The following is a 25257-nucleotide window of genomic DNA, read 5'->3' on the forward strand; positions in this document are numbered from 1 at the left end:
ATCCGACTGGAGACTCGGTCCGACTGGAGACTCGGTCCGACTGGGGACTCGGTCCGACTGGAGACTCGGTCCGACTGGAGACTCGGTCCGACTGGGGACTCGATCCGACTGGGGACTCGGTCTGGTTGGGGACCCGGTCTGGTTGGGGACCCGGTCCAGCTGTAGGGGGGTGTATCCATGAGGATCGTGTTCATGCTGCACTTTGGTGAAACCAGCCAAACCAGTAGAATAATATCTCCCCATTCCCACCAGAGGTGGCGCTGCACTAGTATTTAGCAGAAGAGAGGACCAGACCGGCGTGAAGAAGAAAACTGTTTCCTCCACCTGCCAGTTAAACATGGAGACCAAACTATGGCTGTTTTGGGTTTTTATTGTGTCTTATGCAAGTATCCTGCAGAAATCCACTGCAACAATGGACGCAGTATGAACACCAGACGAGGCAGAGGACCCTTAACGCCATCGCTATGGATTTACCCACAATGCAACGCTACGCCACATGCAGGAAGGGACTTGGTTTGTAGTCCGCTTCCTGTGTTTGGTCTGCTTGGAACGGACAGAGACCTGCGTTTGTAGACGGACCGAGTCCGTTTCTTTAGTCTGAATCAGAACTGGTTTGGTGCGTTCACATTTCCCCAAACGAAGCGACTTTCCGAGCAAACGGACTCGGATTGGGATCAGAACCGCTGATGTGGACGTGTCCTAAGGGAACCGTGGACTCCTCTGTGTACCAAAGTATTCTAGACCAGTTCTGCCAGTTCAGAAACTGCTGTCCTGTTTTAGAAGCAGATTCTTTCATCTAAGGAGCATCTGAATGGAGAGGCCTGCACCAACCACCCAACTCGGATTAATTAACTCCCCGATCAAGTTTTTTGTCAGCCTGTTATAGAAGCATTTGTTTATTTCAAGTGTGTGAAAGCTGGATTCCCTCCCAGGGTCAGTTTACAGCATGATGCTGAAACGGTGAAGAAACAAAGATTTTGTTGTGTTCTGGCATCACGGTTGAATAAAACTGCAAAGATTTGGCAACAGCCTCCAGGGTGAAGCGTTCCTCCGGTGCCGGGCGAATCCTGTCGGTGTAAACAGGAACTGGAATCTCTAGGCAACGATTACATTCTGCACGTGGTCTTCCAGTGGCGTACTCCGACCCTTAACCGTCGAGAAGCGGGCCTCTGTGTCATGTTTCTGCTGCTGTATCTGACCTGTTGAAGAGGAACCCGTGTCTGGTCGAGCTTTTCTACCACCAGCGAAGACACATCGGTTACATGTCCCAGAAAGAGGAAGCTGGCTCTCTACGCCACTGTCGTTGTGTGTTCTGGTCTTATAAGGACGCAGTGCACAGCTGGGTGTGTCGAGTTTCACTGCCCACTCCAGGCCTGGCATGTTCACCGCACCGTTCCTGCTCCTTTCTGTTTTTCCTGCATGGAGATAGCTCCATGCCACTGCTGTGGACAGGCTCTTTTCATTCTGTTTTGATTTTTCAGATAAACAAAGGGAAAAGTTATGGCGTTTATGTGTAGACAGGGTGTAACACATCCAGGCAGTGAGGATCTGGACTGATAAACACTGTTCTGGAGTCAGTGTGAATCCATCTGTCCGACAGCTAAAGCTTGACATAAAGGTCATGTTACAGAACGAAGAAGCCGAACATGGCAGATCTAAAGCAGAGCAAGTGAAAAAGAAGAGTGAAGGTGCAGAAACACAGTCTGCAAAGTGTGGAGGAAGTTCCTGTAAAAAACACGCTGAAAAAGATCCCTGACTTGTTGCTGGTGGTCCAGCCTAACCCTAACCCTACAAGCGTTTTCCAGTCTGCTTCAGCGTTTTGCTGCTTTATTTCAATAAGAAATGGTCTGATTAAATATGAACTATGAAGTTATTCACCTGAGGTTGTTTTTACTTAGACCTGCAAATGGATTTTTTTTTCGTGTCCTGAGACTTGAAACCTGACTTAAAAGACTGAATTTCGTTTTTTCACGACTTTACGGTGATGCTGAATGGTGTGATGAACAGCATTAAAAGCTGTGAAGTGGAGAAGAAGGTAAAAACAAAAGAGTGGAGGACAGCTTTACACCGCAGTACTCCATTCTAGATTACATTAGTGGCAGCTGCTTCCTTTGTGCAGTTTTATGGCCTGGCCCCAAGAAAAAGCTGCTAAAATTTCATTTAATCTGCTGCAGAAACTCAAGTGTCTGTCAGCCACTCGAACAGGGATACTAAAAGCACTATGCTCACATAACGAAGGCGAAATAGCACTAATAACGTCCCTCTCCGCAGCAAACAGGCCGACATTTTGTGTAACCGAAGAGGTCTTGCCGCTGTCGCTGGTGCACGGGACCTGGCCTGTTCTCCCAGTCCAGAATCATGTCCTCAGTGGTGCGACGGGAGCCAGACAACATTCTCCTTCTTCCCTCCATCTCCATCTGCTATCCTTTGCTACTGTTCATCCTTCCAAGTCATTAGCTCATGTTAATCATGTCACCTATCAGGAGTAAGCCCCGGTTCTGTCCGGTGTCCTGCCGCCCCGAGGAGCAGGTGATATGCAACTGATTTGTGAAGGTAACATTATGTAGCTGCATTTATATTTCCTGTTTATTATCATCTTTCATTACATTTGTGATGGAATAAGATTAAAAGCTTTGTTCAGTTTATTGTCAGTGTACACCAGAAATCCACCTTAAATCTATTTGACAGATATTACAATCATTTCTTTGTTTTTGTGGATCTGCATGATTTTTAAAGGAGCCAATAAGAGCAACATTTCTGTCCCACACCATGTAGGTAAAGGACGCCCGCTACAAACAGGCCTGGAGTCTAAAAAGAAATAAATTATAATTTAACAAACTCTGAGGAATGAGAAAATATTTCCATCCCAGCTTTATCATTTAAAAAGTAATTCTTCATGTCAATATGCTGCTCTGATTCACCAAAGGACAGAATGGTCAGAAACGAGCGGCGCTAACGGACAGAAACAAGCAGCGCTAACGGACAGAAACGAGCGGCGCTAACGGACAGAAACGAGCGGCACTAATGGACAGAAACAAGCAGCGCTAACGGACAGAAACGAGCGGCGCTAACGGACAGAAACAAGCAGCGCTAACGGACAGAAACGAGCGGCGCTAACGGACAGAAACGAGCGGCACTAATGGACAGAAACGAGCGGTGCTAACGGACAGAAACAAGCAGCGCTAACGGACAGAAACATATGGCGTTAACGGACAGAAACATACGGCACTATTGGACAGAAACGAGCGGCTCCAGCGGTCAGAAACGAGCGGCGCTAATGGACAGAAACTAGCGGCGCTAACGGACAAAAACATATGGCGCTAACGGACAGAAACAAGCGCCGCTAACGGACAGAAACGAGCGGCGCTAACAGACAGAAACGAGCGGCGCTAACGGACAGAAACATACGGCACTATTGGACAGAAACGAGCGGCGCTAACAGACAGAAACGAGCGGTGCTCACGGACAGAGACGAGCGGTGCTCACGGACAGAAACGAGCAGTGCTCACGGACAGAAACGAGCGGTGCTAACGGACAAAACGAGCGCCGCTAACGGACAGAAACTAGCGCCGCTAACGGACAGAAACGAACAGCGCTAACAGACAGAAACGAGCGCCGCTAACGGACAGAAACAAGCGCCGCTAACAGTCAGAAACGAGCGGTGCTCACGGACAGAAACGAGCGGTGCTCATGGACACAAACGAGCGGTGCTCACGGACAGAAACGAGCGGTGCTCACGGACAGAAACGAGCGCCGCTAACGGACAGAAACAAGCGCCGCTAACAGTCAGAAACGAGCGGTGCTAACAGACAGAAATGAGCGGCACTGACAGAAACGAGCGGCTTTAACGGACAGAAAAGAGCGGCGCTCACGGACAGAAACAAGCGGCGCTAACGGACAGAAACGAGCGGTGCTAACGGTCAGAAACGAGCGGTGCTCACGGACAGAAACAAGCGGCGCTAACAGTCAGAAACGAGCGGTGCTCACGGACAGAAACGAGCGGTGCTCACGGACAGAAACGAGCGGTGCTAACGGACAAAACGAGCGCCGCTAACGGACAGAAACGAGCGCCGCTAACGGACAGAAACGAACAGCGCTAACGGACAGAAACGAGCGCCGCTAACGGACAGAAACAAGCGCCGCTAACAGTCAGAAACGAGCGGTGCTAACAGACAGAAATGAGCGCCGCTAACGGACAGAAACGAACAGCGCTAACGGACAGAAACGAGCGCCGCTAACGGACAGAAACAAGCGCCGCTAACAGTCAGAAACGAGCGGTGCTAACAGACAGAAATGAGCGGCACTGACAGAAACGAGCGGCTTTCACGGACAGAAACAAACGGCGCTAACGGACAGAAACAAGCGTCTTCCAATATCTTCGTCTTCCACAACAAGCAGGTTTGTCAGACTCGTACTCCTACACCCGTCCAGCTCAGCAGTTTCCACAGTCTGAGCCATGTGAAGAACATTTTTTTTAAATCGTCTCATCTAACCTTAAAATTAAAATACAAATCCATTTTTAAAATATCAGGCTATTCCTTTATTCTCCTGCTGATTTAAAGAAAACTGCTGATTTCAATGGAAGTGATATGAATAAGAAGCAAACATGAACTGTTTGGATGAGGCTACAAAAGGCCCTTTGAAGCCATTTAGTTCATTACATAAAGATGGTGGCCTGAATGGTAATGCTAATGCTAATGGACGTTCACCTGGAAAAACAGCCATAAAAACCATCTGATGTTAGAAATGATCAAAATTCACAGGGAAGCAACACAGACACAAATGTGTGCCAATGAAGACATAGAAAGCAAAGTGGGGTGGGGGCAAATTAACCTTTTTAATTGGAGAGTGGAAGCCCCCTTTGGACCCTGCAGTTGGATCCAGAGTGCTGACAGATGATGAGAGGAAAATGGCAGGCCTATTACAGGCAATCTGGCCCTGCAACTTGGCAGAGCAGTGCAGGAGCAGAGCCTGGGGAGACCAGGACATGTCCAGCATGGACAGAACTCCCTGCCAGAGAGCAGCTTCCCTCAATAAAGGTATAAACACAGAATGGTTATCTTGGCACTTTGAACTCTGGGCTAAAGGCTCGTCAGAAGGGAGTCTGCTTTCCTGTGTGATAACAAAAACCTACGTGGTCAAGAAAAGAAGAAAGGTTTGGCTTGAAAGGGAGACAGAACCAGTCTGACGAGTAGGAGAGCAGAGAAAGGCTGGGGAGGGAGGTGCGGGGGGTGAGAAATGCACACTCCATCTGAGTTAACCTGACTTTGTTCATGCACACAGTGAATGTTGAAACCCAACGCCTCTGCCCCGTGTTCACAGAGGAGCAGAAAACCATGAGAGGATCACTTCCGGTCTGTCTGTCAGTCCTGATGTGTTTACGTTTGGAAAAACAAGGAAAACTAACATCAAGGTCAGAGAAGATGGACTCTGTCCAAGCTAGAGATAGTCGTCCCATCTTAACACGCCTGCAGGCCTCGTTTAACACACACACCATCCGAGGGACACCAGGACACTAAGACATCATGATACCAGGACACCAGGACACCATTACACCATTACACCAGGGCACCAGGACACCAGGACACCAGGGCACCAGGGCACCAGGGCACCAGGACACCAGGGCACCAGGGCACCAGGGCACCAGGACACCAGGACACCAGGACACCATTACACCATTACACCAGGGCACCAGGGCACCAGGGCACCAGGACACCAGGACACCAGGGCACCAGGGCACCAGGACACCAGGACACCAGGGCACCAGGGCACCAGGACACCATTACACCAGGACACCATTACACCAGGACACCATTACACCAGGACACCAGGACACCATTACACCAGGACACAAGGACACCATTACACCAGGACACCATTACACCAGGACACCATTACACCAGGACACCAGGGCACCAGGGCACCAGGGCACCAGGGCACCAGGACACCAGGACACCAGGACACCATTACACCAGGACACCAGGACACCATTACACCAGGACACCAGGGCACCAGGGCACCAGGGCACCAGGACACCAGGACACCAGGACACCAGGACACCAGGGCACCAGGGCACCAGGGCACCAGGACACCAGGACACCAGGACACCATTACACCAGGACACCAGGACACCATTACACCAGGACACAAGGACACCATTACACCAGGACACCATTACACCAGGACACAAGGACACCATTACACCAGGACACCAGGACACCAGGAAATGTGAACGCACCAAACTAATTTAAATTCGGACGAAAGAAACGGACTCGGTCCGTCTACAAACGCAGGTCTCTGTCCGTTCCAAGCAGACCAAACACAGGAAGCGGACTACAAACCAAGTCCCTTCCTGCATGTGGCGTAGCATTGCATTGTAGGTAAATCCATAGCGATGGCGTTAAGGGTCCTCTGCCTCGTCTGGTGTTCATACTGCGTCCATTGTTGCAGTGGATTTCTGCAGGATACTTGCATAAGACACAATAAAAACCCAAAACAGCCATAGTTTGGTCTCCATGTTTAACTGGCAGGTGGAGGAAACAGAGTTTTCTTCTTCACGTCGGTCTGGTCCTCTCTTCTGCTAAATACTAGTGCAGCGCCACCTCTGGTGGGAATGGGGAGATATTATTCTAATGGTTTGGCTGGTTTCACCAAAGTGCAGCGTGAACACGGTCCGCATGGATACACCCCCCTACAGCTGGACCGGGTCCCCAACCGGACCGAGTCCCCGACCGGACCGAGTCCCCAGTCGGACCGAGTCTCCAGTCGGACCGAGTCCCCGACCGGACCGAGTCCCCAGTCGGACCGAGTCCCCAGTCGGACCGAGTCCCCAGTCGGACCGAGTCTCCAGTCGGACCGAGTCCCCGACCGGACCGAGTCCCCAGTCGGACCGAGTCCCCAGTCGGACCGAGTCCCCGACCGGACCGAGTCCCCAGTCGGACCGAGTCTCCAGTCGGACTGAGTCTCCAATCGAGGTCTAGCGGACTATCCTGATGGGAATGCACCTTTAGAAGAACTAGTCTCCAAATTTTCACCTTGCACCTCCAAAGTAGAAAACTGTTCCGCCATGTTCTCCTCAATCAAACCCAACCTTATCATTCATTATGCTGCTGCAGACAGTTGGAGTAAACGTAACCCTGATGCCCACCCTTTACTGCTGACCTCAATAGCAGACATGCACGGGCATCTCCGGGTCATCTACACTCGAACAAAGAGTAGCCAGTCATTATCTGTGCTCTTCAATCCCTTTCCATCTCATCCCTCTGCCACTCTAACCCTCAATCCTCACATTCTCTTCTTCTGTCCATTTCCATCTCTGTCCATCTGTCCTGAATTACGGATCCTGCAGCATTTTCAGCACAAAGCGGCAGAACTCACTGGTCCACTCCCAGTCCCGTCAGAGACAAGGAAAGAACAGAAGGTCTCACGCTTCTCACAGCCATGCATATTTACATATATATATATATATACATATATATATATATATATATATATATATATATATATATATATATATATATATATATATATATATATATATATATATATATATATACACACGCACGCATACATATATATATATATATATATATAAATATATATATATATATATATATATATATATATATATATATATATATATATATATATATATAAATAAATATATATATATATATATATATATATATATACACGCATACACACACAAGCATCATCTGCTTAATCTAATGAAAGTAACTCTCACTTGCAAATTTTTTTTCAATCATTCTCGTCTTTTTATTAGTCTCCCAGTCTCCATCCACAATGCACACACACACACACACACACTCACACACACACACACACACACACACACATACCAGACACATGGCCGGAGAGAGCAGACTACCATCTGGGAGTAGTGACCGGCTTTGTCTGGGGTGGGGGTGAGTGAAAGCACCAACAAGACCTCTCTTTAATAAACACACACACACACATGCATGCATAAACCATACACACAAGCCTTGCAACTGCCCCCGCCATCCTCCCCATCCAACTGCTCTAAGTGTGAGAGCTCTTCTCATACAATCTGCACATATACATATGCAAATTAGCAGGGGGCATTGTAAAAACAGCCATCATCTCATGCACTTACACACACACACACACACACACACACACACACGTACACAGAGAAGCAAGATATTTAGTTGGCCTCTGAACCAAAGTAGCCACAAAGTGTTCTGAAAGGAGAAAACACGTTTCTCAGATAAAAAGCAGAGCTGGAAGGCTGGAAGATAAAAAGAAAGAAATTCTTTTCAACAAATAATAAACTAATCTGGGCATGTGTGTAATACATGCAAATGGGATTGCATTCATTTACATGGGAACACACACACACACACACACACACACACACACACAGAAGAACGTGGAAACATACATTATCCATGTTTACCCTGCAGCATTCATATGATTTCTACATACAGACTCTCTCCATCCTCTGACACAAGATGTCAGAACGTCTGTCCACCGTCCTCAGGTTAAACCACACACACACACACACACACACATATTTTATATGTGACACCTTTTAGGACTTCTGATGATCTGAAACATCTGAAGATGTTTGTACAACCAAGCATTTATCTTCATAAGAATTTCCCATTTTCTAACAAAGAGAACGAAACAAGCGAAACAAAGACGTCGTGTTTTTCATTCTAATTGAATAATTCAGAATGAAATCATTCTCCTGTGGGTTTACATGGAAACATGGCGTTCCTCTGTAGATCGGTGGGGTGGGAAGGGTTCTTATTGGACAGAGGACGGACATACTGGCGTCCACTGTAAATGATCAAACTTTACTTTCTGCTTCTCGTCTTTTCAGTCGGAACATGAAACACTAGATAGTTCCAGTTTCACCGTTATTTTATTCTAATTTTGACACGAGCAAACTTCACTTTTCACAGCAGCTGAGGAGGAAGACAGACTACCGAGGACAGGAGGCAAAACACCAGGCGGAATATGTGCGTCACCGGGACGGGACGAGGTGAGGAGCGCGCTCAGAGCCATCGGGAATAACTCGGAGCCAAATGAAGGATGGAGGAATTCATCAGCTCAGATTTAAAATAGACCAGACACTCTCTGCAGAATTAGGTTCATTCAGAACGGACTTCACATTGAGATTTCGGTGTTTGGTCACTTTTCTTCAGATTGAACTTTTATTCAGAATTAAAATTCTCATGTAAACGTGGCCAATAGGAGCCGGGTTCTACCGGACCACCTCCAACTTTTCATCCTTTCATCGAAGACTCAAATCCCAGCATGAAGACAGAAAGAAGACATGAAGACACAGACTGGGAGAGGAAGACGGGTGCAAAGAAAGGGAGAGACAGAAATAAACATAGTTATCTAATGTTTCGTTCTACAGTCATTTAGCAGAAGCTTTTATTTTGATCATGTAGTTTTTAATCAATAATTTACTGAAACTGTTTGACATCAGGTGAATCGCAGAAAGTACGAAGAAGACCAAATATTTCTGCTGTACGTTGTCTAAACATGTCAGCAGTCCAGCCTCCGCTGTGTCCAGGAAACGCCGTGACAGAAGTCCTGACGGCGGCAGCCAGCAGCTTCCATCTGAGAAGCTTTAAGAAGGAAGCAGCGTCTTCACAAACACATTTCCATCCCTGCAACGGATTCATTTCCAGGATGAGACCTGCGTTCCAGTGGAGCTGACACACAGAAGGTTTCTCCCTTCCACAGCACAACATGTGCATCTTCAGTATCCTCCCAGTTCCTCCCAGTTCCTCCCAGTTCTCCAGTTGGCTGGAATGTTTTCAGGACACAATGGCTGCAGTGGCGTTAAGCTCATGTTGCCGCATCAAAAGTACAGCAGCAGCAAGCAAACACTCCTCCCTGCTCTTCCCAGCTGTTCCCACGCTCGCTCGCTTCTTTCTTCTCCTCTCCACATTGTCCTGCGCCCTCAGGTTAGAGCTTCTCTCCATTTCCTCCTCTAAAGCCTGGAAAACAGGAGGAGGAGGAGGAGGAGGAGGAGGAGGGCAACGAGGCCTGTCCGTCTGCCTCCTTCGCCTGGCCAACCGGTCTGAACCGGTTCTGACGGAGGTGAACCAGAGACGTGTCCTCTTTCGCCGCCGGACAAAAAAGACCCGCGGTGGCATTCCATCCATAGTCAGCAGGTACCAGGGAACCATGCATCTGTGTGTGTGTGTGTCTCAAGACCTTTGAGGCCTGGATCATTGCCAAGTTCATCTGTTAATGGACAGCTACGAGCAGAGCCGCCCCAACCCCCCCCCTTCCCCTTTCAGCTGCAGAGCCTGCTCACGACCCCCCCTTAACCTCCCCAACCCCCATCCAGGCCCTCTCCCTCTTCCTCCACTCCCTTTCTCTGCCCCCCCTCCTATTCAACATAAACAGAGTGCTTCAAGTCCAGGGACACCCTGGGACCCTTTAACGAAGCCATCTATCATGCGGCTCTGCTGCAGCTCTACGTCCGTCTCTCAGTCCGTCCACACGGGTTGACCGAGCTGGACAGAGACCAGACAACCCCCCAGCTAATGCTAACTAGCTGCCTGCGCTAGCTGACCTGAACTGGACGGTTTCCCCATTGTGTCTGCGCCCCCCCCCCCCCCCACGGCTCCTCCCCAGCTAGGAGAGCCCGCCAGCCTTAAAGGAGACAAACTGAACGTGAGCATGGAGACGGCATGACCTCTCCCTCGTCCCCCTCCAGTCAAACTGCGGGACGATTAACCAAACTGTCAACAGCTTAATAGTCTGGGAATTAGAGACTGACAGCAGGCCTGGAAGCTGTGTGTAAACTCTGCAGAGATGGTGAGTGGAACGCAGGAGAGACTGAAGGGAATTCCTGTCTGCACAACGATGCCGGAATCTTTCCTGAATCTCATCAATATGAAGCAAAAAGCAGCAAAACTCCCACATCTGAAAATAACATCACACCTTTACCTGGGGTTGGTTTATTTTTACCAAAGCTCTGCGCTGGGCTGGGCCTGCCATGGTGGGTGCACCACGCTACCTAACCCTAACCCCCCCTGCTAGCTGCTTTCTGACTCCAGCTTCCCCACAACTCTGAGCTGGAATAGGATGGAAAATGGACAGAAACATCTGACACACTGTTCCAGAGTAGTTAGGCTGTGTGTTTTGCAACAGCTCCAGTTTCCACCCAGCAACATGCAGACTTGTGCAGAAAAGTCCCTCCAGGCACCCACAACCGTCACCCAAACAGTTTCCAGTTTTCTCCTCTTTCATTCTTCTTTGTCTTTTTGCATCATTGTGACAAACAGCCACCCCATCAGCCCCAAAACCCCGGCAGCTGCAGCTTGGGGGGGGGGGGGCAGCAGGTTTGAGAGAGCTAAATAATCCATTAGATGTTATCAAGTTGTTGCAGAGCAATGCCATTCTGCTGGGAAGCATCAATGTTTCATTAGTCCCCGACGTTGGGATGCACTTCCAGAACTTCCAGCACTCCGTCCATCCCAGCCAACAGAGCTGCACGCAAACTTGGAGATGCACGTCCGGTTAGGCAGACATCCGGTCAACAAACACACATGCAGAGAGACACATGCACTCCAGAACCTGTTTATAGAACATCCAGGTCTACAGGTCTTTTACTCCCACCTCCCTTCCCAGGCAACACTTTCAGACAATCCTCACAAACCCTAACACACAGCCTAGCATGTGCTGCCTTTCCGTCGCCATCACGCCGGCGTTCTTCGCCCTCCCTTCTCTTCTTGCTGTGGCCTGGCAGGCAGACATGTTCAGAATGTGCTCCGGTAATGGGCTAATCAAAAATGCAAAACAATTGGCAATTACGGCGCGGGGCCCTAATGGTCATTAGAATTTACAACAAGGTAATGAAGTGAGAGTCAGCTCAGTCCATGCATATTCATAAAGCAATCAGGCCTTTGAAGATTAAAGAAGCGCTTCAAATTTAAATGAGGGCGCCAGCATGTTATCAGTGAGATTCAGACTGCAAAAGTAAAGGCTGCCTGGGACAGGAGCGTGCATGTATGAATGTGTGTGCATGTGTGAAATGAGAGCTGGGGGTCAGTTTAGTGTGGGGGATGGAGTGGAGGTGTGAGCATGTGTGCACACGCATGCATCCGTGATCAGCGTCACCGTGCCAGGCTGGGAGCTTTCTGTTAAAGCAAACTGCATTTCACCAGTTCCATCTCAGGCCGAAGTGGCTCTAATCACTTCATTTAGACCCGCTCTAACACAGATGAATGGATGTTGTTATCTCCTGATCAACATTTAAAAGATGTGGGATTTGAATTTAAGATCAAATGTCTGCGTGATGTGAGCGATTAGCGATTAGCACCCCGGAGGACGAAGCTCCACATTAATATACAGACATCGTTTGCTTGGTAAAACACTGAGATTTTCACACACACACACACACACACGGCTGTGAGACTGTGTGTGACATCAGACACTCTGTTCTGGATCTTTATGGTTGAGATAAGGCGGCTGAGACACAGCTGCAGTTGACCACCCACCCTCACACCGATGGTACAACAACTCAAACTGAGCCATGAGAGCCGAGGCAGAAAAAGGTCCAACGCGCAAAATGGGAACACTGGAGAGGATGAGAGTGAGCAGGACCAGCGGATCCAGGCGGACATGATGCCCTCGCCACCGCGGCTTCAGCATTATCTCTGTGGGAGTCAGGAAGACAAAGCAACGAAGCTGCAGCGCTGCCGCCTCCAACTCCACAGTCACAACAGGAGCAGCGAAGGTTGAGATGACATTCCCAGCTATGATTCCAGTTGGAAGCCAGATAAAGATGGAACCTACAGGAACGTTTTCAGGGTTGTGATTCTCATCGTGTCTGTCGCTCTGGACTTCTTCTATGTTCCTGTTCTGTCTAAAAATAAAGTCATTAACCTGCAGGTGGTGAAGCCGGCAGCTGACAGGCCTGGACGCTGTCAGGTGACCCCCGACCCCGAGATGTGACGGCCAGACACGCTGATTCCTGAGGATGCTCTCCATCCATGGTGATGTGGCAGTGGGGGGGGGGGGGGGGGGGGGGGGGGGCTAAAATAAGGATCATATGTTTCCGACAGACCGCATCAACTCCCAACACATCATGGCGCCGCTCCACATCACATTTCTTCCAGACAAAACACAGGAGGGAGTTCGCAGCAAGAGGGGAGCTGTCAGGGAACACGCTTCATTGTTGTGCCCATAAAACGCTCTGTGTGTGTGTGTGTGTGTGTGTGTGTGTGTGTGTGTGTGTGTGTGTGTGCACTTCACGCGCCTCTGCTTGTGTGTCCTGTGCATGTTAGTGTGTGTTTGTGTGTTTGTGTGCATACTTCAACAAGCCTCCACCTGAATGGCCCGAGGCTGTAATGCAGGGGTTGTTAGAAGACAAACAGACACACAGGAAGCCCAGGCCAGGAGCCCCGAGGACAGACACACACACACACACACACACACACACACACACACACACGGACACACACCGCCACTTTCAGTCACACACACATAACTGCCATCTCAATGAACATTTTACCTTATGAACTCATAAAATAGATACACCAATTCTGACTTGCTGTAACACACACACACACACACACACACACACACACACACACGTTTAGGCCCAGCCTGTCTTTCAGGCCCACCGGTGTGTGCCAAGTCTAGCCTGGCATGGTCCACAGAGGGGTGTCCTCAGGCGAGGCTTGCCAAGTCAAAGACTCTTTCATGTTCAGGCTGCTCAGGGTAGTAAAAGCTTTAACAAACACACACACACACACACACACATGCATAGAAAGCTATAAACCATTTAAGTGGTCAAACCGCACTCGCACAGCCACACAGACGTGTGCATGTACACATGCATTAACAGCAGCATGTAAACATCCAGAAGTCTTCCGTCAGAGTTCCCAACATTTAATCCGACAACAAAGCCGACAAATCTCCTCCGACAACGTTTCAAGCTTGGCTTCAGAATACAAAACATACCTCTTATGAAAAATTCATCCTTAAAACCGTTCCTGTTCACCTTCATTAAAACTTAGTGGAGCCAAAAATAGGAGGGATTTTCTCCGAGGCCAGAGCGACCGGACCGTCGGCGTGGAGTCAGACGATGGAGAGCCAATCATCACGGCATCTGGGCCTTTTCACCATCAGTTAACGTGATCACAGAAAGACACAGCGTACGTCTGCACACACACACACACACACGTCTGCTGGACACTGTACACTGGAACAGACCGGCGGTATGCAGACTTACTAACCGTACCGTAAAAGAAGGATTTCTGCTGTAATTCCAGCGTCCAGGACACACAGAGCATCCACTGTGAACACATATCCGTCATAACGATGGAAGGTCAGCATTTACAGTAACTTCCTGTTTCACCATCAAATCCAGCCAATAAAATAATAATTCCTGTGAATATGAAGAGAAGATTGATCAGCTCTGAGACAGACCACCCAACCACGGGTTGAGAAAGCATCATCTGCTTTCTTTCTGGGCCATCCATAATCTGTAGACAAGCTGCGACGTCTCTCTGCATATCTTACAATGTTTATCATGCAAATGACGGCAGCATGCGGCCCCGGCCCCCTAACGGCTGCAGACCCCAGACCCAGCTGCAGACATGAGACCCCCAGACGGCCTCAGCTGTCCCTTCATCTCCAGCTCCGGCTCTATTACAGACAGCCCCCCCCCCAACCCCTCCAGTCTCAGCCTTTGCTTTATAAACTGCAGGGACGGGACAGTATGTATTGAGACACCTCAGCAGTGTCTGCCTCTAACTGAGCAGGGTGAAAGAACATGGCAGCTAGCATATGGAGGACAGGGTGGCTCACTGGCACTGCCAGTCTGGATCCATCAGTCCTACAGCGAGGGGGGGCACGTCCACGTGCCACTGATGTGGACGCCTCGAGCTCAGAAGCTGCTTCAACTCCTACTGAAATGATCTGACACCACCGGTTTGCTGTAGCTCGGCTGTTTGTTACTAAGGAGGGACTTGGCACGTCTCTGGAGCGTCCTGAGAAGACGTTTTCGTGAAACAACCAATCGAACCGTATTTCAGCTGAATTCAGATCTTCAGGTTTCTACAGGTCTGATGTTGGAACATAGAAACCAGATGAGATCAGGTCGGACTCATAAATTATCATAAACATAAATTAATCATCGTTAAACAACAGGTTTTAGTCCAGAAGCTTACAGCTGATAAATAACGCTCTGCTCGCAGTAACACTGACCTTATGATACCTCTGCTGCATGATGATCTGAACGAGCAAAGCATGTCTGAACAGCTGACAAGGCCAGGAGGCATGTCAGATGTGTGTGTAAGGATGTGCAGATATATATATATATATATATATATATACATATATATATATATATATATATATATATATATATATATATATATATATATATATATATATATATATATGTGTGTGTGTGTGTGTGTGTGTGTGTGTAAACAGAGATGGTAAAGTAATGAGCAGCGGTCATTCTGTACGGCAGGAGGCTTCTGAAGCAGCGGCTGATGCTAAGCTGTGGTGCTAATGCATCACCGGGTCCTCCACGCGTTTAGTCCAAACTGGCTTGACGTCTGGCGCCCGCCATCGGCCCCCGGGGGAAGGAAGAGAACAAACACTGAGATGAGCTGGTCAGAAATCCAACCCAGTCTATAAAGCAGTCATAAGGAGCAGCCATGTTTGCAGAGAGCCTCATTTAGCCCCCATGGACGACCAACAAACCAAGCAGCTGCCTGAAAATTCTGAATTACTCAGATCAAGAAAAAACTGACAATTAGTGGCTTCAGACTTCCTCAAATAAACACTTCTCTGCTGACAGATCATTACATTCTTCTGTATCGCTTTTTACTTTTAGCATCAGAGTGTTTACAGGCGCGGAGGAGTGTATGACCGTGTAATAAGCCAAGGACATGGCGTATGACCGTGTAATAAGCCAGGGACATGGCGTATGACCGTGTAATAAGCCAAGGACATGGCGTATGACCGTGTAATAAGCCAGGGACATGGCGTATGACCGTGTAATAAGCCAGGGACATGGCGTATGACCGTGTAATAAGCCAAGGAGATGGCGTATGACCGTGTAATAAGCCAGGGACATGGCGTATGACCGTGTAATAAGCCAGGGACATGGCGTATGACCGTGTAATAAGCCAGGGACATGGCGTATGACCGTGTAATAAGCCAGGGAGATGGCGTATGACCGTGTAATAAGCCAGGGACATGGCGTATGACCGTGTAATAAGCCAAGGAGATGGCGTATGACCGTGTAATAAGCCAGGGACATGGCGTATGACCGTGTAATAAGCCAGGGACATGGCGTATGACCGTGTAATAAGCCAGGGACATGGCGTATGACCGTGTAATAAGCCAGGGACATGGCGTATGACCGTGTAATAAGCCAGGGACATGGCGTATGACCGTGTAATAAGCCAGGGACATGGCGTATGACCGTGTAATAAGCCAGGGACATGGCGTATGACCGTGTAATAAGCCAAGGAGATGGCGTATGACCGTGTAATAAGCCAGGGACATGGCGTATGACCGTGTAATAAGCCAGGGACATGGCGTATGACCGTGTAATAAGCCAGGGACATGGCGTATGACCGTGTAATAAGCCAGGGACATGGCGTATGACCGTGTAATAAGCCAGGGACATGGCGTATGACCGTGTAATAAGCCAGGGACATGGCGTCTGACCGTGTAATAAGCCAGGGACATGGCGTATGACCGTGTAATAAGCCAGGGACATGGCGTATGACCGTGTAATAAGCCAGGGACATGGCGTATGACCGTGTAATAAGCCAGGGACATGGCGTATGACCGTGTAATAAGCCAGGGACATGGCGTATGACCGTGTAATAAGCCAGGGACATGGCGTATGACCGTGTAATAAGCCAGGGACATGGCGTATGACCGTGTAATAAGCCAGGGACATGGCGTATGACCGTGTAATAAGCCAAGGAGATGGCGTATGACCGTGTAATAAGCCAGGGACATGGCGTATGACCGTGTAATAAGCCAAGGAGATGGCGTATGACCGTGTAATAAGCCAGGGACATGGCGTATGACCGTGTAATAAGCCAGGGACATGGCGTATGACCGTGTAATAAGCCAGGGACATGGCGTATGACCGTGTAATAAGCCAGGGACATGGCGTATGACCGTGTAATAAGCCAGGGACATGGCGTATGACCGTGTAATAAGCCAGGGACATGGCGTATGACCGTGTAATAAGCCAGGGACATGGCGTATGACCGTGTAATAAGCCAAGGAGATGGCGTATGACCGTGTAATAAGCCAGGGACATGGCGTATGACCGTGTAATAAGCCAGGGACATGGCGTATGACCGTGTAATAAGCCAGGGACATGGCGTATGACCGTGTAATAAGCCAGGGACATGGCGTATGACCGTGTAATAAGCCAGGGACATGGCGTATGACCGTGTAATAAGCCAGGGACATGGCGTATGACCGTGTAATAAGCCAGGGACATGGCGTATGACCGTGTAATAAGCCAGGGACATGGCGTATGACCGTGTAATAAGCCAGGGACATGGCGTATGACCGTGTAATAAGCCAAGGAGATGGCGTATGACCGTGTAATAAGCCAGATAAATCTCTGAACACCACATGAGAGAGGATGTGAAGGATCTGAGCACATCTGTGATGCAGAGAAATCAGCTCTTCTTTGTTTTTCCTCGTGATGGTTGGGAAGCGACTGGTCTTCATCCCCACCAGCAGAAGCAACTCCACATTAACCTTCACACACCTCCACACCTGGAAAGTCTCCCTTCACATGCGTTCTGCCTGCTTTTGTCACACGGCGCCCATCCTGTGTGTTTACCTGTGACGTTCTCCTGCTTGGGGATTATTCCTTGCAAGGGAGCAGATAAACAATCCTCATCCTGCGGAGACACCTGAACAGCCACCTCCACCGGTTGGTGCCCCCTCCTCGTCTGCTGATGTTGGGTTAGTGAGTGTGAGGAGGACGTGGAGAGGGGTGAGGCGAGGGGCGAGGACGGTGGTCTGTCCAGAGGTTTGTCCACACAGAGGCCGCCGTGGCACTGCCTCCGCTTGTGTTCAATGAACAGCAGGATGTCAGCAAGGGGAAAGCGGGCGTGGCACTGGCCGCAGGTCAGCAGGTCCTGGTCCCCTTTCAGGGGCTCACCCTGAGCCACTCCAAGCCTGGGGGAGTCCTGAGAGTCTTCTTCTGGTGAAACACCTGACAGCGGCTCAGCTGCATGAGCAGAAAAGAGGAGAAGGCGTTGTTACAGAGGGCTGTGACGGCCAACAGCTTGTAAACAAAAGGGTCAGGGAGGCAATGCACAGGCGCTTTAATGAGTCGTGCACGAGGAAAATACATTCTCACACATCTGCAAGAACAAGGCCAGGCTCTAAGGGTGTGTGTCACAGCTGTAGCAAGGGAAGCAACAGACAGACAGCTTCGATAAGGACCGACACATTCAGCTTGCAGCCAGCAAACGATTAAGTTGCTTGACCCTCTTTATTGTGCTGCCAATCTGGCTTTTTAATGAACCTAACACCTCTGAGAATCAAAAAATAGATTCTAATTTGAGTTCAAGATGATTGGACCCCATTTCGTTAAAAGTGCTGGGATCTTGTGAACCAAGGTTAGACATTGAGGGGTTGGATGTGGAGTAGGTCCCTGAAGTACCGACGGAGAGACGAGCGGAGAGAGACGAAACCGAGCCGCACAGTAAACGGCGCCGGGACGCTGAGATGTGAAGAATTCCGCCGTCGCTACGGCCTTCAGGTCGGATGGGAAGGTGGCGGTGGGGGGGGGGGTACTTAAATATTCATTAAAGATGAAGGCTATTTTACTGGAGCTTATCTTAACCAGCACGGGAGTGTCGGGCCGGGTCAGGCAAGGTCGGGTCGGGTTGAAACACCTTCAAATCCAACGCTTTCACACCAAACAAGGCGGGAAACTGAAACATAACCTGTTTTCTTCAGACCTCTGCCAGAATTCCCAGTTTGGGGCCTACTGGGCTTTTATCCAACCAGACAACTCATCTGGAGTCTCTGCGAGGGTCCATGTGGTCCAGTATGGGTCCGCGTGGTCCAGTATGGGTCCGCGTGGTCCAGTATGGGTCCGCGTGGTCCAGTATGGGTCCGCGTGGTCCAGTATGGGTCCATGTGGTCCAGTATGGGTCCGCGTGGTCCAGTATGGGTCCATGTGGTCCAGTATGGGTCCGCGTGGTCCAGTATGGGTCCATGTGGTCCAGTATGGGTCCATGTGGTCCAGTATGGGTCCATGTGGTCCAGTATGGGTCCGTGTGGTCCAGTATGGGTCCGTGTGGTCCAGTATGGTACCATGTGGTCCAGTATGGGTCCGTGTGGTCCAGTATGGGTCCATGTGGTCCAGTATGGTACCATGTGGTCCAGTATGGGTCCATGTGGTCCAGTATGGGTCCATGTGGTCCAGTATGGTACCATGTGGTCCAGTATGGGTCCGTGTGGTCCAGTATGGGTCCGCGTGGTCCAGTATGGGTCCATGTGGTCCAGTATGGGTCCATGTGGTCCAGTATGGTACCATGTGGTCCAGTATGGGTCCGCGTGGTCCAGTATGGGTCCATGTGGTCCAGTATGGGTCCGCGTGGTCCAGTATGGGTCCGCGTGGTCCAGTATGGGTCCATGTGGTCCAGTATGGGTCCATGTGGTCCAGTATGGGTCCGTGTGGTCCAGTATGGGTCCATGTGGTCGAGTATGGGTCCATGTGGTCCAGTATGGGTCCATGTGGTCCAGTATGGGTCCATGTGGTCGAGTATGGGTCTGCGTGGTCCAGTATGGGTCCATGTGGTCCAGTATGGGTCCATGTGGTCCAGTATGGGTCCGCGTGGTCCAGTATGGGTCCATGTGGTCCAGTATGGGTCCATGTGGTCGAGTATGGGTCCATGTGGTCCAGTATGGGTCCGTGTGGTCCAGTATGGGTCCATGTGGTCCAGTATGGGTCCATGTGGTCGAGTATGGGTCCATGTGGTCCAGTATGGGTCCGTGTGGTCCAGTATGGGTCCGCGTGGTCCAGTATGGGTCCATGTGGTCCAGTATGGGTCCACGTGGTCCAGTATGGGTCCATGTGGTCCAGTATGGGTCCGCGTGGTCCAGTATGGGTCCATGTGGTCGAGTATGGGTCCATGTGGTCGAGTATGGGTCCGTGTGGTCCAGTATGGGTCCGCGTGGTCCAGTATGGGTCCATGTGGTCCAGTATGGGTCCGTGTGGTCCAGTATGGTACCATGTGGTCCAGTATGGGTCCATGTGGTCCAGTATGGGTCCATGTGGTCCAGTATGGTACCATGTGGTCCAGTATGGGTCCGTGTGGTCCAGTATGGGTCCGCGTGGTCCAGTATGGGTCCATGTGGTCCAGTATGGGTCCATGTGGTCCAGTATGGTACCATGTGGTCCAGTATGGGTCCGCGTGGTCCAGTATGGGTCCATGTGGTCCAGTATGGGTCCGCGTGGTCCAGTATGGGTCCATGTGGTCCAGTATGGGTCCATGTGGTCGAGTATGGGTCCATGTGGTCCAGTATGGGTCCATGTGGTCCAGTATGGGTCCATGTGGTCCAGTATGGGTCCGCGTGGTCCAGTATGGGTCCATGTGGTCCAGTATGGGTCCATGTGGTCCAGTATGGGTCCGCGTGGTCCAGTATGGGTCCATGTGGTCCAGTATGGGTCCATGTGGTCGAGTATGGGTCCATGTGGTCGAGTATGGGTCCGCGTGGTCCAGTATGGGTCCATGTGGTCCAGTATGGGTCCGCGTGGTCCAGTATGGGTCCGTGTGGTCCAGTATGGGTCCGTGTGGTCCAGTATGGGTCCGTGTGGTCCAGTATGGTACCATGTGGTCCAGTATGGGTCCGTGTGGTCCAGTATGGGTCCATGTGGTCCAGTATGGTACCATGTGGTCCAGTATGGGTCCGTGTGGTCCAGTATGGGTCCATGTGGTCCAGTATGGTACCATGTGGTCCAGTATGGGTCCGTGTGGTCCAGTATGGGTCCATGTGGTCCAGTATGGGTCCGTGTGGTCCAGTATGGGTCCATGTGGTCCAGTATGGGTCCATGTGGTCCAGTATGGTACCATGTGGTCCAGTATGGGTCCGCGTGGTCCAGTATGGGTCCATGTGGTCCAGTATGGGTCCATGTGGTCCAGTATGGGTCCGCATGGTCCAGTATGGGTCCGTGTGGTCCAGTATGGTTCCATGTGGTCCAGTATGGGTCCGCATGGTCCAGTGTGGGTCCGCGTGGTCCAGTATGGGTCCATGTGGTCCAGTATGGTACCATGTGGTCCAGTATGGGTCCGCGTGGTCCAGTATGGGTCCATGTGGTCCAGTATGGGTCCATGTGGTCCAGTATGGGTCCGCGTGGTCCAGTATGGGTCCGCGTGGTCCAGTATGGGTCCATGTGGTCCAGTATGGGTCCGCATGGTCCAGTATGGGTCCATGTGGTCCAGTATGGGTCCATGTGGTCCAGTATGGGTCCGCGTGGTCCAGTATGGGTCCATGTGGTCCAGTATGGGTCCATGTGGTCCAGTATGGGTCCGCGTGGTCCAGTATGGGTCCATGTGGTCCAGTATGGGTCCGCGTGGTCCAGTATGGGTCCGCGTGGTCCAGTATGGGTCCGCGTGGTCCAGTATGGGTCCATGTGGTCCAGTATGGGTCCGCGTGGTCCAGTATGGGTCCGCGTGGTCCAGTATGGGTCCCTGTGGTCCAGTATGGGTCCATGTGGTCCAGTATGGGTCCGCATGGTCCAGTATGGGTCCGTGTGGTCCAGTATGGGTCCGTGTGGTCCAGTATGGGTCCGCGTGGTCCAGTATGGGTCCGCATGGTCCAGTATGGGTCAGTGTGGTCCAGTATGGGTCCGCATGGTCCAGTATGGGGCCCTGTGGTCCAGTATGGGTCCGCATGGTCCAGTATGGGTCCGTGTGGTCCAGTATGGGTCCGCGTGGTCCAGTATGGGTCCGTGTGGTCCAGTATGGGTCTGTGTGGTTCAGTATGGGTCCGAGTGGTCCAGTATGGGTCCGCATGGTCCAGTATGGTTCCCTGTGGTCCAGTATGGGTCCGCATGGTCCAGTATGGGTCCGTGTGGTCCAGTATGGTTCCATGTGGTCCAGTATGGGTCCGCGTGGTCCAGTATGGGTCCGCGTGGTCCAGTATGGGTCCGAGTGGTCCAGTATGGGTCCGCATGGTCCAGTATGGTTCCCTGTGGTCCAGTATGGGTCCGCATGGTCCAGGATGGGTCCGCGTGGTCCAGTATGGGTCCGCGTGGTCCAGTATGGGTCCGCATGGTCCAGTATGGGTCCGCATGGTCCAGTATGGTTCCCTGTGGTCCAGTATGGGTCCGCGTGGTCCAGTATGGGTCCGCGTGGTCCAGTATGGGTCCGCGTGGTCCAGTATGGGTCCGCATGGTCCAGTATGGTTCCCTGTGGTCCAGTATGGGTCCGCATGGTCCAGTATCGGTCCGCGTGGTCCAGTATGGGTCCGCATGGTCCAGTATGGGTCCGCATGGTCCAGTATGGGTCAGTGTGGTCCAGTATGGGTCCGCATGGTCCAGTATGGGGCCCTGTGGTCCAGTATGGGTCCGCATGGTCCAGTATGGGTCCGTGTGGTCCAGTATGGGTCCGTGTGGTCCAGTATGGGTCCGTGTGGTCCAGTATGGGTCCGCATGGTCCAGTATGGTTCCATGTGGTCCAGTATGGGTCCGCGTGGTCCAGTATGGGTCCGTGTGGTCCAGTATGGGTCTGTGTGGTTCAGTATGGTTCCCTGTGGTCCAGTATGGGTCCGCATGGTCCAGTATGGTTCCCTGTGGTCCAGTATGGGTCCGCATGGTCCAGTATGGGTCCGTGTGGTCCAGTATGGTTCCATGTGGTCCAGTATGGGTCCGCGTGGTCCAGTATGGGTCCGCGTGGTCCAGTATGGGTCCGAGTGGTCCAGTATGGTTCCCTGTGGTCCAGTATGGGTCCATGTGGTCCAGTATGGGTCCGTGTGGTCCAGTATGGGTCCATGTGGTCCAGTATGGTTCCATGTGGTCCAGTATGGGTCCGCGTTGTCCACTATGGGTCCGTGTGGTCCAGTATGGGTCCGTGTGGTCCAGTATGGTTCCGTGTGGTCCAGTATGGGTCCGCATGGTCCAGTATGGGTCCATGTGGTCCAGTATGGTTCCATGTGGTCCAGTATGGATCCGCGTGGTCCAGTATGGGTCCGTGTGGTCCAGTATGGGTCCGTGTGGTCCAGTATGGTTCCGTGTGGTCCAGTATGGGTCCGTGTGGTCCAGTATGGGTCCGTGTGGTCCAGTATGGTTCCGTGTGGTCCAGTATGGGTCCGTGTGGTCCAGTATGGGTCCGTGTGGTCCAGTATGGTTCCGTGTGGTCCAGTATGGGTCCGCGTGGTCCAGTATGGGTCCGTGAGGATCAATACCTTCATGTGACCCGCTGCACGTGGTCAAACGGACCAGACTGGACGCAGAGCAGCTGGTAGCATAGCAGGGTTTTGTGCGCGTGCACGTGCACGCAGCTTTTCTATCTGAACTTTGTTTCCTCTGACAAAAGAAAAGCATCAAATATTCCTCCCTTCTTTCTGCGCGTGCGCGTGCACAGCCATAAAGTGATCAAGTTCACGTTCGGAAGGTGCAGAAGGACCACAGTGCGCCCCCTACCGGCAACGCGCCGCGTGCTGCAGGACGGAAATCTGAGGCGCACGCGCTCCGCGCGGACATGCTTTCACCCAGATGAGCTTCACCTTCAGCTCTGAAAACACGCGAGTTTTCTGCGTCCACGCCAGCTCACGCGCAGAGCAGTGATGAAAGCGGCTGCTGTCAGTCTCTCCCAGCAGGACTGCGTGGATCAGACGTGCACGTGCGTAAAGCCACTTCTGCCCCTAACCCGCGGACAAGTGGGCACGTAAACACGTAAACACCCCGTCCTGCCTCCCAGCCGGCCAAACATCTGTAAAACACCTGGGCAGGAACTTCTAACGGCGCAGGTCTCCCAGCGGTGCGTGAACCTGCACGTGAAGGCAGCAGCCAGAGGTCCGTGCTGCCTTCACGTGCAGCCAGAGGTCCGTGCTGCCTTCACGTACAGCCAGAGGTCCGTGCTGCCTTCACGTGCAGCCAGAGGTCCGTGCTGCCTTCACGTGCAGCCAGAGGTCCGTGCTGCCTTCACGTGCAGCCAGAGGTCCGTGCTGCCTTCACGTACAGCCAGAGGTCCGTGCTGCCTTCACGTGCAGCCAGAGGTCCGTGCTGCCTTCACGTACAGCCAGAGGTCCGTGCTGCCTTCACGTGCAGCCAGAGGTCCGCGAAGCTCGCGCGTGTCCTTTCATGGCGCAGAAAGCCTGGTGTTCCAGAAGTCCAGTTTCCATCAGGCTGAAAGTTCTCTTAGAAGCTGCTTTACGCACACGCTGCGTGTCGGAGGTGTTTGGGTGGATGTCCGTCCAGACCCCCCCCCCCCCCCCCACCACCACCACCACGGAGACTCAGAACACAGCCAGGAATCAGAACCAGAACCAGCCCACTTACGTGAGAAGTCCCGCTTGCTCAGGTGCTGCGGGTTGCCTTGCTTGCGGCGCGACATGCTGTCTTCGTGGCGGCTCTTCAGCTGAGTTCACATCGGGAGATCCGTTCCTGCGTGGAGCCTCCACGGAATCATCTGTCCTCCAGACGGCGAACTGCGGATCACAGTGCGCGTGATGCGGAACGCGCCACGGGCTGAGTGCAGCTCTTCATGACTTTTCTCAGAGACAGGGTGATGGGGGGTGGTGGGGGTGGTGGGGGGGGGGTACGTCCAAGCCCACGGAGCTGCAAGTTCAAGTGCGGACGTGACGCTGCCGCGAACTTGAACGTCAGACTGGACTGAGACATGGAGACATGGGCAGGGCTAAGCCGGGGGGCGGGGAGGGGGGCATGGACACTCATTATGGACTACCTATGGATGGAAGGAGGGGGGAGGCACCCCAAAGACACAAATGGCGCGGGGGGGGTTGCGTGGTCGCGCGCGGCGGAGGAGAAAGCAGCTCCGCTGTTGTGCTCATATGAATATTCAGCATGTATGTAAATTTACTGTAGAGTCTGGATCTGATCCCTTCATGTTGCCTTTTCTCTCCACTTTGTGTGTTTTGCTGCTTTTTACAGTCAGCTAAAAATAATCTGGGTTTTCTAAAGAAGTTTACGTGAAGTCAGAAAGATTCAAAACGCAGCGCGAGATGGATGAAGATGAAGAGGAAACATGCTTCCAGATC

At 51.4% G+C, this 25257-nt stretch overlaps 1 protein-coding gene across 1 annotated transcript in view; it reads right to left on the reverse strand.

Moving 5' to 3' along the window:
* The window catches only part of LOC306774571 (B-cell lymphoma/leukemia 11A-like), a 42143-nt gene extending 17481 nt beyond the window's left edge, over window positions 1-24662 (reverse strand). Inside the window, exons 1-2 of the mRNA XM_079264666.1 lie at window positions 24539-24662; window positions 17858-18250 (exon numbers count right to left, since the gene is read on the reverse strand). Of these exons, the coding sequence (XP_079120792.1) occupies window positions 17858-18250; window positions 24539-24593 (448 nt within the window). The 5' untranslated portion in view covers window positions 24594-24662. The remainder of the gene's footprint in view (window positions 1-17857; window positions 18251-24538) is intronic.
* Window positions 24663-25257: the final 595 nt, after the last annotated feature.

This window comes from Telmatherina bonti, assembly GCF_933228915.1.
Source record: "Telmatherina bonti genome assembly, chromosome: 3".
Taxonomy (NCBI): domain Eukaryota; kingdom Metazoa; phylum Chordata; class Actinopteri; order Atheriniformes; family Telmatherinidae; genus Telmatherina; species Telmatherina bonti.